The sequence below is a fragment of the Polypterus senegalus genome, chromosome 8 (genome assembly GCF_016835505.1).
Source record: "Polypterus senegalus isolate Bchr_013 chromosome 8, ASM1683550v1, whole genome shotgun sequence".
Lineage (NCBI taxonomy): Eukaryota > Metazoa > Chordata > Cladistia > Polypteriformes > Polypteridae > Polypterus > Polypterus senegalus.
In genome coordinates this window covers 18,590,058-18,608,991 of record NC_053161.1, presented here as the reverse complement: position 1 = coordinate 18,608,991, position 18,934 = coordinate 18,590,058, and the positions used below count along the sequence as shown (strand labels likewise).

Genomic DNA, 18,934 nt, shown 5'->3' with positions numbered 1-18,934 from the left:
AGGTCACTCTCCCTTTCGCAAGCACAACTGCCCTTAACCTCGGTGAAGAGCTGACCCCAAGCAGCGGCAGGAGTTAGCCCAAACACTCCGAGCCATCCCGAGGTAGTGAGCGAGTCACCCGGCCGGACCGCTGATTGAGCACGATATAGTCACGGAGCCCGGGTAATCGTCCGGGAGAGGCCCTACCGACTCCCGGAGGCAAAACGCGCAGAGGTCGAACTGGAGGTGAAACGTATGTTGGACATGGACATAATTGAAGAGAGCCATAGTCCCTGGTCCAGCCCTATTGTCCTCGTCTCCAAGCCAGACGGCTCCTGGAGGTTCTGTAATGACTTTAGACGCCTGAATCAGATCTCCAAGTTCGATGCCTACCCCATGCCCCGCATTGACGACCTCCTTGAGCGGCTGGAGTACGGCTCGATATCTGACTACCCTTGACATGACAAAAGGGTATTGGCAAATTCCTTTAACGGCATCCGCAAAGGAGAAAACGGCCTTTAGCACCCCTAGCGGGCACTGGCAGTACAAGGTCCTCCCATTTGGGCTGCACGGGCCCGGCGACCTTCCAACGCCTGGTAGATAGAGTGCTGAAGCCCACCAGTCCTATAGTGCCGCTTACCTGGATGACGTTGTCATCTATTCCGCACCTGGGAGGAGCATCTACTGCAGGTCGCAGCTGTCCTCCGAACACTGGCTAAAGCCGCCTCCGCATAAACCCCGGAAGTGTTTTTGGATTAAAGGAGGCCAAATATTTAGGCTACCTCGTGGGACAAGGACAGGTGCGCCACAGAGCTCCAAAGTGAAAGACATCTTAGAATGGCCCGTCCGAGTACCAAGAAACAGGTGCAGGCTTTCTTGGGGCTTGGTTACTACCGCCGGTTTGTTCCCGTTTCTCGAAAGAGCAGCACCCTTGACTGACCTGACAAAAAGGGCGCCCCTATACGTGGTGTGGACCGACAAAGCAGAACACGCGCTCAGTGACCTAAAGAAGGCCCTAACGCCGGCACCTGTGTTACGGACGCCCGATTTTGGGCTCCGCTTATTCTCCAGACCGACGCCGGACACAGGCCTGGGTGCCGTGCTGAGCCAAAGCGCCGATGGTGTCGAGCACCCTGTGATGTACCTTAGCCGGAAACTGATGGACCGGGAGACCCGGTACGCTGCAGTGGAGAGGGAGGCCTTGGCCATTAAGTGGGCAGTGACCCACCTCCGTACTACCTGCTGGGTCGCGAAGTTCGCTCTGGTGACTGATCACGCTGCACTTCAGTGGATGTCCCTGCACAAAGAGTCGAATCCGCGGGTCACCAGGTGGTTCCTGGACTTACAGCCGTATAAGTTCACTGTCACTTATCGGCGGGCACCCTTCAGGCCAATGCCGATGCCCTCTCTCGTATTCACGACCTCTCGGTTAGGTCCGCCCGACCTGACGGTCCTGGGCTAAGGGGGATCGTGTCACGCACGCCGAGTAGGAGGCCGGATTGATTCGACAGCACCTGGGAAACCACTCGCCAGGGAATGGTGGGGTATTAACTTTCTCCCTCTGCTTCCTCATAGAAAAAAGACCTTCCTGCACCATAGGCATGGATGACCGCAGTGCGATACTTCCGCCCTTCCTCCGCCATCTTGCCCTGACGCCATCCTTCCCATCCTCCCTTGCGGTCCTTCCCGACATTCCTCCACTTCCGCTCCTCCCCAATAAAATGGCGCGACGCCAGGAGTCGGCGCGCATTATGAACTGTTTGTTTATGATTTTGACCTGTTTTTTTGTTTATCTGTACAATATACGGGCCGGAAAACCCCAACCCTTGCTACTGTCTCTCTCGGTCCTTTACAATATATATAAATATATATATATATATTTTTACATACACACACACATATATATATATATATATATATATACATACACACACACATATATAAACATATATATACATATACATACATATCTACATATATACACACACAGCTATTTCAGATCAGTGCAATACGCTGCTTGTTAAAACGGATAACTCCCATCTTACGTGCAAGTCTGCGTGGATATTATGAACTATCGATTTGTTCAAGTTCTATTTAAATTTTAAATAGAAGGAATTTTTATTTAGTCGACAGAAATATCTTTGGTAGGAATGGTAAAAACAGACAGGAATATTATTCGTGAATAAATCAACTCAAACCTTAAACAACTTATAATATTTTGCTCTCCATAAAAATATATCCTGTCTAAATTATACAAGTTAGAAATAAAATAAACGTTAAAAGAACAAACCTTCAAATTTCTTTACTCTTATGTAATTTTATATAAAAAATAAACTTAGATTTTAAATATCCCGATTTTTCTCCATAAAAATATATCCTGTCAAAATTATACAAATTCAAATATGAACATGCTGCATAACAAAACCTAGAAATATAAATAAAATGTGTTCCTTTCAGCAATAACAAATCAAATCATTCAGTTGTCTTTGCTCATATGTCATTTTAGAGCTGGACGCCTGGCATCTTTTTTTGGCAACAAGTTCGTTTCTGTTTGCTGTGAGGTTCTGTGTTGTGGAGATTCTCAGGATGGATTGCAGGTGCTCATCAGTGAGGCGACTCCTGTGTGCTGTTTTGTTATTCTTTATCACTGAGAAGAGCTTCTCACACAGATATTTGCTACCAAACATGCACAAGGTTCGAGCCGCATGTAGACGGACTTTTTTTGTTCTTCAAAGTCACCAAAGCGCCGTGCAAACTCAGTGCGCTCAGTTTATCAGCAAAGTGCGTATTTGGGAACACCGTAGTGATGACTTGGTTTAACATTACTTGGCAACAGGGAAAGTTGCACTGGTGCATTTGTGTCTCCCATAAAACTTCACTTGAAATCACTTTGTGATTGTGCACGGGTAAAAACGTCTGCTGGTGTCTGATTCTTATTTAATTCTTCTGCTTTCTGTATCTTCTGCATTGCATTCAGGTCTTTCAGCCTCACTGATGAGCACCTGCAATCCATCCTGAGAATCTCCACAACACAGAACTCCCTGATGTTTTGTCTCATAGTGCCGTCTTAGATTAAATTCTGTAATTACAGCCACATTAGCTCCACAAATGAGACACACGGGTTCAGTAAACATATACTCAGCCTCCCATCGGTTTTTAAAGGCTCTATTTTCAGAATCAACTTTTCTCTTCAGCATCATGTGAGCTAGCTTCGCAATAACTTGCAGCATCATAAGGTAGACTTGATTAACGCGTAAGTGTTTGGCAAGGCAGCTGAAGCGCTGCATTATGGGATCTGTAGTTTATTGTGTTACCAGCGCTTCATATACCCGGGCCATTAATAACAATAATACAGTATATAAAATGATCTCGCGGGCTGGATATAATTACACGCCGGGCGGATGTGGCCCGCCCTTGAGTTTGACACATAAGGACTAAATAGAACTTGAAAAGATATATTTTTTCAAATGTGATCGCGCAATTCAGATAGAGTTTACGCGCACTACAGCCTGCATACCTCAATAAGTCATCCTCCCCTCGCTCTTACTTTTTACCGCTCATCTAATGAATACACTGAGTATGGCTTTACCAAAACAATCATTGATGGCGAATAAAGTATCCATTATTCGAGTATGTAGATCGGGATATATATATACATATATATATATACCCGCGTATCGCAGCGGAGAAGTAGTGTGTTAAAAAAGCTAGAAAAAGAAAAGGGAACATTTTAAAAATAACGTAACATGACTGTCAATATACAGTATTTGTTTTGTGAGTGTTACTGAGTGTTGCTGTCATCAAGGATTTGATTATCATTATTTCTTTCAATCAGGTTTGTATTTGTAGGATGTGTTGTGTTCAAGTTACATTCCGTGTTTGTCAATCGTTGTAAAGATGACAGGTTTCATTCATCGATTCGTTTCTTACTGCATCAATAAACAGCTCGCTCTTCTTCTTTATCTGAGACCTGACACACTGCATGCACGGGTTTTTTACACTGTCTTCCTTTAGCGGGACATTGACTTTTTCCACCGTGTGCTTTGTTTCCACAGTAGCAGCATTTATGAATATGCTTGTATGTATCAGACGCTTCATATTTTTTGCTGCCTTTTCAATTGTGTAATTCGGTTTTGTTCAGCGCTTTGGAACTGTTGCTTTTATCTGTGCACTCGCCAGTTCACGTGAGCCGCTCAGTGTACATGCATCGAAGTTCCCCAGTTGTGCTGGTGCCATCTCGTGCTATGTCCATGGCTGTATTTAATGTTACCTTAGTCCTGGCACTTAAAACTTTCTCTCGCAGTTTCGCTGAGTTTGTGCCAAACACCACGCTGACCATCTCATCTTCCTCTGCATAAGCACAGTCCTTAACCCGTGAATATTTAGTGGGAGTTTGCTATTGGATTGCCGCTGACGGACGGCCTTATATGGGCAGGCACTAAATTACAAACGCCAGCGGCAGCCTGTCTATGAACTTAATTTAAAGTGTAGGTTTACATCGTGCTTTGTTTCCGAAGTAGCAGAACTCATCAATATGGTTGTATATGTTACTCGCTCGCTTCTTATTGTTTCGCTGCCTTCTCAATTATATAATGCATGTTTTCTTCAGCACTTTTTGGAGGTCTTCCTGATTTTCTATGTACTGCGTGATTACGTGTGAGGCGTGATGATGTCACACGAAACTCCGCCCCCACTCCGTTCAAGCTCATCTCCATTACAGTAAATGGAGAAAAACAGCTTCCAGTTATGACCATTACGCGTAGAATTTCGAAATGAAACCTGCCCAACTTTTGTAAGGAATGAACCTGCCAAATTTCAGCCTTCCACCCACACGGGAAGTTGAAGAATTAGTGATGAGTGAGTGAGTGAGTGCGTGAGTGAGGGCTTTGCCTTTTATTAGTATAGATATATATGTGTGTGTGTATATATGTATATATATGTATGTGTATATATGTATGTATATGTATGTGTATATATGTACATATATATGTATGTATATGTATATATATGTATGTATGTGTATATATATATTAGGAACACCTGTTCAATTTCTCATTAATGCAATTATCTAATCAACCAATCACATGGCAGCTGCTTCAATGCATTTAGGGGTGTGGTCCTGGTCAAGACAATCTCCTGAACTCCAAACTGAATGTCAGAATGGGAAAGAAAGGTGATTTAAGCAATTTTGAGCGTGGCATGGCTGTTGGTGCCAGACGGGCCATTCTGAGTATTTCACAATCTGCTCAGTTACTGGGATTTTCACGCACAACCATTTCTAGGGTTTACAAAGAATGGTGTGAAAAGGGAAAAACATCCAGCATGCGGCAGTCCTGTGGGCGAAAATGCCTTGTTGATGCTAGAGGTCAGAGGAGAATGGGCCGACTGATTCAAGCTGATAGAAGAGCAACTTTGACTGAAATAACCACTCGTTACAACCGAGGTATGCAGCAAAGCATTTGTGAAGCCACAACACGCACAACCTTGAGGCGGATGGGCTACAACAGCAGAAGACCCCACCGGGTACCACTCATCTCCACTACAAATAGGAAAAAGAGGCTACAATTTGCATGAGCTCACCAAAATTGGACAGTTGAAGACTGGAAAATGTTGCCTGGTCTATGAGTCTCATTTCTGTTGAGACATTCAAATAGTAGAGTCAGAATTTGGCGTAAACAGAATGAGAACATGGATCCATCATGCCTTGTTACCACTGTGCAGGCTGGTGGTGGTGGTGTAATGGTGTGGGGATGTTTTCTTGGCACACTTTAGGCCCCTTAGTGCCAACTGGGCATCGTTTAAATGCCACGGGCTACCTGAGCATTGTTTCTAACCATGTCCTTTCCCTTCATGACCACCATGTACCCATCCTCTGATGGCTACTTCCAGCAGGATAATGCACCATGTCACAAAGCTCAAATCATTTCAAATTGGTTTCTTGAACATGACAATGAGTTCACTGTACTAAAATGGCCCCCACAGTCACCAGATCTCAACCCAATAGAGCATCTTTGGGATGTGGTGGAACGGGAGCTTCGTACCTGGATGTGCATCCCACAAATCTCCATCAACTGCAAGATGCTATCCTATCAATATCGGCCAACATTTCTAAAGAATGCTTTCAGCACCTTGTTGAATCAATGCCACGAGAATTAAGGCAGTTCTGAAGGTGAAAGGGTCAAACACCATATTAGTATGGTGTTCCTAATAATCCTTTAGGTGAGTGTATATATATATGTATATATGTATGTATATATATATATACATATATGTATGTGTATATATATATATATGTATATATGTATATATATGTATATATATATATATGTATATATATGTATGTATATATATGTATATATATGTATGTATATATATATATGTATATATATGTATGTATATATATATATGTATATATATATATATATATATATATATATGTATGTATGTATATATGTATATATGTATATATATATATGTATGTATATGTATGTATGTGTATGTGTATATATATATATATATATATATATATGTATGTGTGTTTATATATATATATATATATATATATATATATATATGTATAAAACTTTGGACATGATTGATTATATATTACCCCAGTATATCTAGAAACTAATATTTGTTTTAAAGATATGTGATGAGCCACATAACCATGTTTAGACAACGGAAAACCTTAAAATATAAGTCAAATTTAAAAAAAATGAAACTGGAATTTCAAATATTCATGTTTTATATACTGTATTGTCTCAGTGTTCAGAATGACAGAAGCTTAAAGATAAAAACTAAACCAAGAGTAATGCCTGTAACATCTCAGCATTATAGTATGTATAATTTACAAAAAATGCTATTTTCATGTTTTCTAATACCTTAATTTTCTTTTTCATCTTTACAGTCGAAAGCTGCTTATGTTCTTTTTTATCAAAGGCAGGACACTATCACTGGAACAGGGTATTTTGCACTTGACCGCAAAAACAAGAGTGATGCTCCATCTACTGTAGGTGCTCCAGTAGACAGTGATGAAGATTTAAATGAAAATGATGAACATGATGTAGACAATGAGAACTGTATGCACACTAGTTAAATGTAACAATTGATTCTTTAGAAACAATTTACTAGCAGAATTTTGCCTTGGCAAATGATTCTTTCTGAACAGGCAATAGAATATAGGTTAGATGTTTAAATTGCACAATGATACAATGCTGGTTGCATTTTTTAATGCAACAATATTATGAAAACTGCATTTAACAACTGGTAATATACACTTGAAACCTTGGAATAAAGATTGTAATTGGGGGCTGATGACTTTAGAGTGCATCTGTTCCCTTCTGACATAAAAAAAGAATGTTTGAATTTTTCATTGTTTTTGAATGTCAATAATATGCATTATATTTATTGCATTTCATTTTTCTCATGTAAATATTTAATATAAGCACTAAAATGTAAGTGCTCATAACTTGATAAAAATAAGCAGTTATGATCACATTTTTTCATGATCCCATAAATATGTTGAATGTGTGCCACAATAACTGCAGCTGTTTTATACATTTTCTGTCTGTGACTTTTGAGATAATATTGCCTTAGAATTGCAGTAAAACCTATATGTGGTCAATAGTTCTTTTAAAGAAAGACAACTTAACATGTGTTTGCTTGTGTGTATGTGTGTATATCTGATTTGCACACAAACATGCATATATGAGGTTGTGATCATTTTAAAAGCTGCTGTTTTTGAATTTTAAATATTTGCAGTATATTGACTAATACCTCTTTTAAAATAAGCCCCTTTTTCCAGTAGGTAGGTTTATCAGATTTGTTATTGACTGAGATGCACGTTGCCAAATTTATGCTTTCCTTTGTAAAAATTATGGCTTTTTGGATTTAAAGTTAAATTTATTTGTTCAAAAATTAAAATGTTAAATTATTTGTATGATAGAAAGCATCTTGCATTACTCAGTTTTTAATTTTAGGTTTGTATTTATTGGTGGCAAATGTATGAATTGAATTGGAAATGTATTTTATTCAGAAATTAATCACCAAAGCCTTACAAAACATTAAAATGTATAACAAATATAACATTTATTTATTATGTTTAAACAAACAAATACCCTTGCATAGTTATAATATTTTTTTTATCTATAAGTATATGCAAAGGGGCTAAAGTACCAATGTTTGATTAATGCCTTTGAAGTAGTGTAATTTTGGGTGTGTGTGGTTTTGTTTCTTTTTGACTATATTGCCTTTGCATTGATTTTCAGATGTCATGTTGCTCAACACATATCTGCAATACATGTAAAGGCATTAAACCCCAAAAGCAGCAATTAAATAATTAAGAAATTGAAACAAAAGTATGATAGTAGGCTATAAATATTGTAAATAAAGGGTTCACTCTGTGAGTGCACATTTGGTAAATTATTTTATTTACATGTTTGCATTACTTAAAGCAATTTATGAAACCAGGACATTATACGATCAAGGGAAATGGCTATTGCACTGTAATCATTATTTTTTTGTTGGTGTTTTTTTCTTTTATTTTAAAGTAATATTTTGATTTAAAACATTTATAAAGTTAATATATACCTCCCGCATGACAGGAGTTCATATTTTGTCTGCACTTGAGTTATTTTGGGTTCACATTTGAACTGCGCATGTTTATTTATACAAAGGTAATAAAGTTATGCAAGGCCTTATTCTGATTTGCTTCATGTTTTCTTTTACTTTGGTAATCTATTAGAAATACAACTTAAATGTAGCTGTGAAAAAGCCATATTAAAATTATACACTTCAGCAGTGTTTTTAAAATGTTCCACAGCATTAGCCTGGTGATTTTGTTTTAAGTATTCCAGAATTTAGGAACATAACAGCAAAAGGCTACCTCGCCACTTCTTTTAAGCCTGGGTCATGGAATTATAAGCACACCTTCATTAGAAGATCTGAGGTTATGACTTGGGAGTGTAGAGGGACAGGGATTCCAAAATATAGGATGGAGCAAGATTATTTAAAGCTTTATAAAATATTAGTATTTTAAAGTCTGAACGACACAGGTAACCAATGTAACAACACTAAAACTGGTGAGATGTGCTCAAATTTTCTTTTTCTAGTTAAGATTCTGACTGCTACATTCTGCACTAATTGTAACCAATTTATATCTTTCTGAGGTTTTTCTATTGTGAGTTCATCTATCCATCATCCAACCCGCTATATCCTAACTACAGGGTCACAGGGGTCTGCCGAAGCCAATCCCAGCCAACACTGGGCTCAAGGCAGGAAACAAACCCCGGGCAGGGCGCCAGCCCACCGCAGTTCCTATTGTGAGTGCATTACCGTAATCTAGTTGACTAAAAAAAAAAGTGTGAATTATTTTTTCAGTGTGTTGTAAAGTTGTCAGAGGTCTAATTATTGCTATTTTCCTTAAATGAAAAAATGCAGTCCTTGTAATCTGCTTAATAAGAGATTTCAATTTTAGGTCAGAGTCAATGATTACCCCTAAATTCTTTACCTCTGCCTTCACTTTTAAACCTAAGGGATTAAATTTATTTCTAATGCCCTCTCAATATCCATGTTTGCCAATCACTAAGATTTCTATTTTTTCCTTATTTAGTTTGAGAAAGTTACTACTCATCCATTCAGAAATACTGCTAAGACATTGGATCAGAAAAGCCAAGAGGATCAGGGTCATCAGGCGCTACCAATAAATACAGCTGTGTGACATCTGAATAGCGGTGGTAGCTCACTTTGTCCTTTTGGATAATCTGACCTAATGGAAGCATGTAGAGCAGCAGATACAAAATAGATCCCTGTGGTATCTAGTGTTGGGGTCATTAGACGCTATTGATAAATAAAGCTGTGCGTCGTCTGCATAGCTTTGGTAACTTGCCTTGTGCTTTGAGATAATCTGACCTAATGGTAGCAAGTAGATTGAAAAGAGCAGCTGACCTAGAAAAGATCCTTGTGGTACAGCGTATAAAATATCATGGGTCTCTGAAGTACAATCACCACAACTAACAAAGAATCTTCCACCTGTTAAGTAAGACTGAAACCAATTTAAGACGCTGCCAGAGAGGCTTTCAGGTTGTCTAAGGCAATTTATAAGTATACTGTGGTCTACACTCAAGTCTAAGAGAACATGAACCTCTGTCTGCATTAGCGCGTAAATCATTTACTACTTTAAGCAGTGCAGCTTCTGTACTATGATTTGTTCTAAAACCCAAAAGAGACTTATGAAGGATAGAATGTTTATTCAAGTAATTTTTCAACTGCTTAATAACTTCCTTTTCTAGAATTTACTTAAGAAAGGAAGGTTAGAAGATGTCTTAAAGATAACAAAAACAGAGGAGTTAAGATTATTTTTCTTGAGCAGGGGTTTATCATCTAATGATGAGTTCACAATGTCAAGTACACTGTCAGTTAGGACATCGTAGACTTCTTTGAAAAAGCCTGTTGTTGGTACAGGGTCAAGGACGCATATTGGAGGATTTCAGCTAAGAAATTATTCTGTGTAGTTCAGGTAGATCTATTCCAGTGAAAACATTTAACTCGCTTAAAAAAGCATGCTAAGGTTTAACAGGATTAACTTTGGGGAGATGTGCTATATTATTTCTAAAATCATTTATTTATTAAAGCGTTGCAACTTTCACTAACAGTTTTTAGCAGGCATTCCATTGAGTGAGCTGGGTTTAGAAGACGATCAATAGATGAGAATAAAACTCTTGGATTACTAGCATTATCTCTATAGATATAAAATCCTCTGTCTGTATGTCTGTCCACTTTTCATGAGAGAACTACTTAATGGATTTACATCGGGTTTTATTCTATAATTTGCTTGAACATTCCGGATGATTTTGCAACTTCTCTCATTGCAGTAAGTATCACAGTTCGCTTGCAAGAGCGATTTATTCAACTAATCTGAGACAGAGGTTACGAGCCATGGCGAGCCTGACGTCGGGAGAGGGGGACCTCCTCATTCACATGCCAGCCTCCGTTCGAATCAGTCTACCTCTCTCCACGTTTTGGAGCATACCTTGCCCCCACTTAGCTAGCGATACCTGTTTGTTTATTGATTTTTAAAGTTTATCACGTTTAACTACTACGCAGGCGGAGTCGCGGGGCACAGCTAGTTTATAATATATAGGGCTGTATTTCAAGGCAGATTATGTTGTTATATTCAGTTATTTGTGCCTTCAAAACTTCATAGTGGACTATCAGTTTAGTTGCCCTGAGGTGGGCTGGCAACCTGCCCTGGGGTTTGTTTCCTGCCTTGTGCCATGTGTTGGCTGGTATTGGCTCCAGCAGACCCCTGTGACCCTGTAGTTGGGTTATAGCGGGTTGGATGATGTTTAGTTTTTTCTCCATTTACACTCGGCTCTTCGGCATGTTCTCTTTAAATCAGACAAGGTATAATAGTGCTGGAGGATTTCTTAACTGTCATTTTCAGGGCCACTATATCAGCTGCAGCCCTTACCTTAGTATGACATGCTGACTCAAATCAAAAGAGTCCAGTAAGTTCATGAATTCTCTAGCTTTTGGGTCACACTGCTTATCCACATGAAAATTACCATTGCTTACCATTAAGAACCTGTTATAGTTAGTCATTATTATAGATACTAATTCTTAGAATTCCTCAATAAAAGATGCATTATATTTTGGAGATCTATAAAGGAGATATATATATATATATATATATATATATATATATATATATATATATATATATATATATATATAAGAAAGACTGGGACACTTTCTATAACTATGGCAAGATACTCGAAAGTACCAAAACCAACATTTTTACAGTTTAATCTGTTTGAGTAAATACTTGCTAACCTGCTGCCTTTTTTGCCTTGGCGAACAAAACTGTATTTCAGAGGTGCTGCTTCAATTAACACTGCCGCACCATCAGAGCTGAGCCACATTTTACTTAGTGTAAGAAAGTCGATTTTCCTATCACTGATAAGATCATTAATGTAAAAAATCTTACTGGTTAACACTCTTAATATTTACAGGTAGAAGAGCCACATTTATGGTCTCACAAGAGCAGAGCTCAATTCAATTGAGTGTTAGGGCAACTTGAACAGGTAATTAAGTTCATCATGGTTTTTCCGCTTTGACTGGATTTTCTAGTTAAACTTTGATCTGTCTGCGGTGGGCTGGCGCCCTGCCAGAGGTTTGTTTCCTGCTTTGCGCCCAGTGTTGGCTGGGATTGGCTCCGGCGGACCCCCGTGACCTTATAGTTGGGATATAGCAGGTTGGATGATGGATGGATTGATGCTCTGTCATTATATTTCATTTAATACAGTGCACATCTTCTGCATAGGTGAAATGACTACAGAATTATCACATCCTAACACATAATTATGATTAACATTAGGACTAAAGCTACATAGTCAAGAAAGACAAATTACCTTTGAAATATTGTCAGAGAGGACACGAGAGCCAAATCTGTTTAAATTCAGGTCATCGTGTTTGTAGAAAAGTAGTCTCTCCCAGAAGTCCCAGTTGTCAATGAAGCTGATATTTCACCACACGCAGAAGGTTCTTATCCATGTATTTAAAGCCAGGAATCAGCTGTAGGTTTTGTCTGATTTACGCAGTGTGATAGGTGGACATAATACAGCTATTTTCCCAGCCAGGGCCCTCTCCTTCGTGGCCTGAATGAGGAATGTGAAGTCTGTCTTCAGGAGTTCTGACTGTCGATATCGGGTATCATTGGCCTCAATGGATTACAGTTGTCCCAATGGTCCTGCCCTTGTGCTTCTCAAGGACTGTTGGAGCTCTTCTTTTCACATTTTTAACTACTGTAATAGGGAAACAACACTTTTTTATGGTCTCCTATAACAACCACATCATCACTGTCTGCAGGAATGGTGTGGGAGCAGAGAATAGTGAAGCAATTGTGAGACAGCATGAGAAAGTGGAAGGGACCTGGACCTGGGCTTGGGCCCCTGCTTTGCAAAGTTATACTGTTTGAAGTTGCAGATGATAAAGCAGTGTCGAACTGAAGAAAGCACTGCACATCACAGACAAAGGATCACGCAGCAAAAACAAAGAGTGCACCCAAACGCAAGAAGAATCCTCCACTTGAATTTGGGGTGACTGTCAACATTCTAAACAGCCCAGTTGCTATGTGTTTTCTGAAATGGCAAGTCTTATTCCAAGAAACATTTGGAGACAGGTAATGATATAAATAATTGAACAACCCCCTTAACAACATGAAATTGTCAAACAACTGTTTTGCTTCAAAATGTTGATACAGTCCAGTCCTGGCTTCTCTTTCAGGTCCATTTACAGATAATGGAGTGATAATTTCATTCAAAGCAACAACTGCAATCTGTCCATTTTTGTATCTCTTTCTTGTCATAAGGAGCTCCCAAATTTGTAGACCTCCTGCACTGCACTGAAAACAAAGTCAGATAGCACCTCAGCCAGCATGGTATTGGTGTTCTTGGTGGTCTATTAGGTTGTAACTGTCTGACAAATTTGTTTTTGTTAATTTTGTGCATGTGGGGAACTTTTGAATTGCTTGCAAAATCAATTTGAACAGTGACATAAAAAAACAATTAGACACAAGCCAAAAATTTGAATTGTCATTTTTGACTACAGTGCCAACTTAGACAATATGACTAGAACAAGGGGAGCTCTAGAAAATGGCTATAGCATAGCAAAAATGTTAATGCTTGTGTACCACACTACCATTGACGTCTCTTTGTATGTTCCTAATCCTAAATTTGTGTTTTAGTTTGTCTTATGAGGTAAAGGGCCAGCCCATTCCTTACAGCAACAGTTAAATGTGCAGCTTAGAATTTGGTGGCCACCATTGGTGCTACACTGACATCAGTAGCTACTGTATATTTAATAAGCTTCTGATTCCTTATCCAGAACATTACTGAATACCTTAAGCCAGTGACCATTCAGTTTTGACCTCCAACCATTCTCTTTTGTCACAGAAAAATCTAACATATTCTTTGTAATTTCTGGACTAGCAAGGCTTCCGAATTACCAACTTCTATTAGGGACCAAAAATCACCTTTGCTGTAATGATACAGAAAGAATTAAAAAAAAATGCAGTATATGTTCATAACCCCCTGAAGCTGAAGGTTTTTGTTCCAGTCAGCTTCTGTTTTTAATTGAACTCCTGGTCTAATTAAGTGAACTGATATTTCCCAAGTTCTATGTTTAAGGAACAATATATTAATTAAAAAACTAAGTTTGCTAAAAACAATATATATACTGTATATATATTAAAATGTACCAAGCAGTTACAGTACATAGGAATAATGTATTTTTTTCTTTTTAACAGTATTTTCATCTTGATTTTCATTCTACTTTTCTAGGTGTTCTAATTGTTTAATTAATCCATTATTTACTAATTAATGGGTCTGATGTTAAATTAGTTGCAGCCTTTGATTATTCACTGTTGTTTGTCAGTGTATCTGCTCTGCTCATTTTTAATTGTCATTAATAAGATACAATGAAGGGGGAAAAACTGCACAGAGAAAGAGCAAAATATAATGAAATCAACAAAAGAGAGTTAAACATTTAAATCTATAGCAAAAGCAGAAATATTTCTAAATGTCTTATAAATGTAAAAATCATGCTGCTGTGCTTTTCTGAATGTCGAATAAAAGAAAAAAATACCAGCTAATTAAATGAGATCAGTGTTATCAGGTGTTGTCACTGATTAGGAATCTGGTTGGAACAAAAACCTGCAGCCACAGGTGGGGCATAGGACTGAGGTTGAGAACCCCTGCATTAAGACCCTTCTGCAAACTTAGAGTGGAATGACAGAGCTTTAATTTCAGACATTTTATGAATGCTCTGTATGAGGAATATCAAGATGATATGGCAAATCAAGTTGCTGTACAGGAGACATGCTGGTGTGAGTTTTCAAGCATTTTCTTAAGGTATGGCCGGGCTTGGCACAGAGAGAAAAGAAAAGCATGCAGGAAATGAACTTGCATGAAGTTCATGTCCAAGTTAAAGGATAAGTTATAAATGTGGTATATATGCATTTGTCAGGCAAAATTGTGTTCTAAAGTTAAATATTTTCTATACATTTTAAAAAATATCTTACTCTCGCTGGAGCTTTCAAATAGAAACTAATGATGCATGGGGCATCACTGGAAAATAAAAGCTTGAAAACTTAACGAATATGTCCGAGACAGTTGTCAAGTCCTGAATCGCACCTTGCAATTACAAACACATTGAAAAATAGTTTAAACATGTCATTTTTAAACAAAAAAAAAGAAAAAAAACACTAATATTATGAGGTTCAGCTATTTTAAAAGAAGACCTCTGTGCACAACATCTCAGCATTTGTCTTCTTCCAGAGTAACCTTTCAGCAACCCGGTGTGTGGTTTCCTCTCAAAAGACCAAATCACAGGAAACTTTTCACGCCATGTGGATAGTTTTGATTTACTTCCAGATTTATGTGAGAACTCACACTAGCGAATCCTTACCATAAGAAAAGTAGTACCAGGAATATGGAGTACAAGAATTATTTCCACGTCACTTTTGTTGTCACAAACATGTGTCAGTAACACAAAAGGCATGCTTTCTAATATTGAAACTTTTGCCACTTCATCAGCACGTTTTCAGATTTTTATTTTCCAATGGTGCCCCTTGCCCCATTATCCACCATTTTAAATTGCCAGTTAGGGCAAGATAATTTTATAAATTTACAGTATAGAGAATGCTTAACTTTAGAACACAATTTGGGGTAGCAACCTATATACAGTATACCATATTTGTGAGAAAACTTCAATTTGAAAAATACCAAAATAATCAGAAAAACTAATTGTGTGCTAAATGATAGAATTGCGAGTTTCAGAAATAGTTTCTTCTTTCCTTAAGTTAAATTTCTCATCATGGATTTAGTATAAATATGGCAAACGTTCAGGCCATTAAGAATTGGTTGATTCCTAGTTTAGTAAAATAGGTTCAGTGCTTCATTAGTTTTTAAATTATTAAATATGACTTTATTAATATCTTTATAGCATATTTACATAAATGCTAATTTAAGCAGGAAGTCACAGAATGGATTTGTGTGGAAACCTGAAGTTCAAAAGGCTTGCGATACTTTGAAGGGATTAAATGTCAGCTCCAGTGTTGCTACTGTACATGCTGACAGTTTGCTGCTGTTCAGATTTAAATTAGTGTGGAAACCAGAAGCACTCCAGTTGCCCCAATCCAAACACAGACAGACAGAGACACGAGTTCCAGCACAGCACACGTTTATTTGCAAGTGTGGAAGTGCTTTTCTGTCACTCCCCACAGTAGCACAGTACAATAGAGCACCAAATACACAGTTCCTACTGTCTTCTTTTCCTCTCCTTTCCGTCTCCACTCCTCCACGGTCAAGCTTCGTCTCTCTTCCTCGCTACTCTGGCTCCCCGAATTGAGTGAGGTAGCTCCTTTTATGTTACACCTGTGAGTGCTCCTGGTGGCTCCTTAGGGTTAAATGGAACTACTCCCAGGTGTGATGGAAACTCAAAGCAGGGTTCTACAGCTCCCCCAGAACCCAACAGGACTGTGCCAAACTCCAACTCCCAGCACGCCCTGTGGGAGTCAGTGATGCCACAGCCGTCCAGAAGGGCTCTCCCCCAATCATTCCATCCAGCTGGCTGTGGCCGTCTGTCGCAGTAGATTCATCAAGAGTGAGGATAGGCACAGTCTTATCACGGGGCATTCCTGTATTTGGGAAGTTGCATGCGGGTTTATCCTGACATTGGCAATTGCAAATAAATAGCCATCTTGTTGGCTCTGGAAGTCGGGAGGCATCAGCTGGACAGGATTGAACTTCAATGGTTGATTTTATGGATCATAAGAATTTGACTTATTTAAAGACAACTAAGAACCTGAATTCCAGACAAAAGTGCTGTGCCTTGTTTTTCAGCTGATTTAATTTTGTGACGTGTTACAGGTTAGGTTACAAAGCATTATACTTTATTTTGTCAGGTTGACAATTACTGGAAAATGAGCCTGTACCCATAGTTGAAACTGAAGAGATTTTAGCAGTGACACAAGTAAAACAACTCAGTGGATATCAAACAATTAGTTGTTAATGTTCAATCATCGGCTCTCAGTGAGTTGGTTCTTGTGTTCAGCATTGTGTATGCTTTTGTGGCTATAAGATAGAAGATTGTCTCTAGGTTCTTTCTTTGATATCTTTTGAATTGTTAATGGTTTTCATGCTAGGTTCTTGGTACTGTAGCTAAGAAAAGAATGCCTAATGTTGTGTTCCTCTATTTAGTTTGGAGCTCTTTACTTGTGATGGCTAATTTTGTAATCTTGTCCTGTAGCACTTGATCCTAAACATGTTTTTCATGGGCACTGCCATTTTGAAGGTTCTGGTTATTAGGACGCTGTATGTTGTTAGGCATGTAATGCATGTGCTGTGTCATGCAAAAGGTCATCATGGTCACAATTATTATTTTACTTTAGTTCACCTTTTTTGTAACTACTCTTAAGCGCCTTTACCAACATTGTGTAGATGACAAATATGCAGCCAGTCAACACTGATATAAGACAAGAATGAGCAATGTAATTCATCATCTGAATCTCCATGTACTGCCATTTCTCAGATACTAGGAAAAGCTGATTGCATTACAGAGGCCTTGTCCTGTGTGAAATTGATTAAGAAGGCCTGCTGGCCAGGTGGGAGGTGGGTTTAGGGTTTGAGTTAGGGTTAACCTGGCAGTCAGAGTGTGGGGTTGTCCACTAGATGGTGTTAATCAATACTACCAATCACCAGTTTGATCTTCAGTGTTCAAATACATTAGAAGGTCTTGTATCTGTCTATAGGTGATAACGACGTAAAACTTAATGTTGAGGAGGTTGTATCATGTCATTGTAGAGCAGCCATTTCGATATTGTTTTACTTTATTTAACAAATGATATGTTGCTGGTTTTCTAAGTAATGCAGGAGGGGGGAATGTTAGCAAGCACCAAGCCTGATGGAAGTTGAATTTTAAAGTGCCTGAAATAATGTGCATCTTGTTATTTAGCTGCATGTTTGTCAGCTTTTTTGTGTGCAGATCTAGCCAATGTAGGGCAACAACAAAATTTATTTGCATAGCACATTTTCATACAAATGATGTAGCTCAAACTGCTTTACAAGATAAAGCAAGAAAAAAATATAAACATTTGGCAATGCTAATTAACAAAGAACAAAGTAAGGTCCGATGGCCAAGGAGGACAGAAAAAAAAAAACTCCAGATGGCTGGACAAAAAACAAAATCTGCAGGGGTTTTAAGGCCACGAGACTGCCCAGCCCCTTCCAGCCATTCTACCTAACATAAATTACCTCAATCAGTCCTCATGGTTTTCACGCTCCACATGGAAGAATTAAACAATGATGGTCACGTGGATATCTGGCCTTCAATCCATCAATGTAGAGACTGCATGGTGCCTTAATCAGGTGGTGGTGGCGCAGATTGCCACCACAGAAAACCAGAAACGGAACAGCAGAGAAAATAGGATTAGTACAGATTTTCGAGACATGAAAAAAAGATAATTCAATGCATATACAGAATATCAGGGTTAAACTAAAATGAAGGTATGATAAAGCCATGTTAAAATAATGGGGTTTTAGCAGTTTTTTTAAAGTGCTCCACCGTATTAGCCTGGTGAATTTCTATCAGTAAACTATTCCAGATTTTAGGTGCATTATAGCAGAAGGCCGCCTCACCACTTCTTTTAAGTTTAGCTCTTGGAATTATAAGCAGACACTCATTTGAAGATCTAAGGTTACGATCTGGAGTGTAAGGTGAGAGGCCTTCTGAAATATAGGATGGAGTGAGATTATTTAAGGCTTTGTAAACAATAAGCAGTATTTTAAATTCAATTCTAAATGGTACAGGTAACCAATGTGGTTACATCAAAACTGGAGAGATGTGCTCGGATTTTCTTTTCCTAGTTAAGATTCTAGCAGCTGCATTCTGCACTACT

At 38.6% G+C, this 18,934-nt stretch overlaps 1 protein-coding gene across 1 annotated transcript in view; it reads left to right on the top strand.

Moving 5' to 3' along the window:
• LOC120533831 (ubiquitin carboxyl-terminal hydrolase 15-like) overlaps positions 1-8,678 on the top strand; it is a 209,991-nt gene extending 201,313 nt beyond the window's left edge. The window contains exon 22 of the mRNA XM_039760853.1: positions 6,887-8,678. Coding sequence (XP_039616787.1) covers positions 6,887-7,075 — 189 coding nt within the window. The 3' untranslated portion in view covers positions 7,076-8,678. The remainder of the gene's footprint in view (positions 1-6,886) is intronic.
• The last annotated feature ends 10,256 nt before the right edge of the window (positions 8,679-18,934 follow it).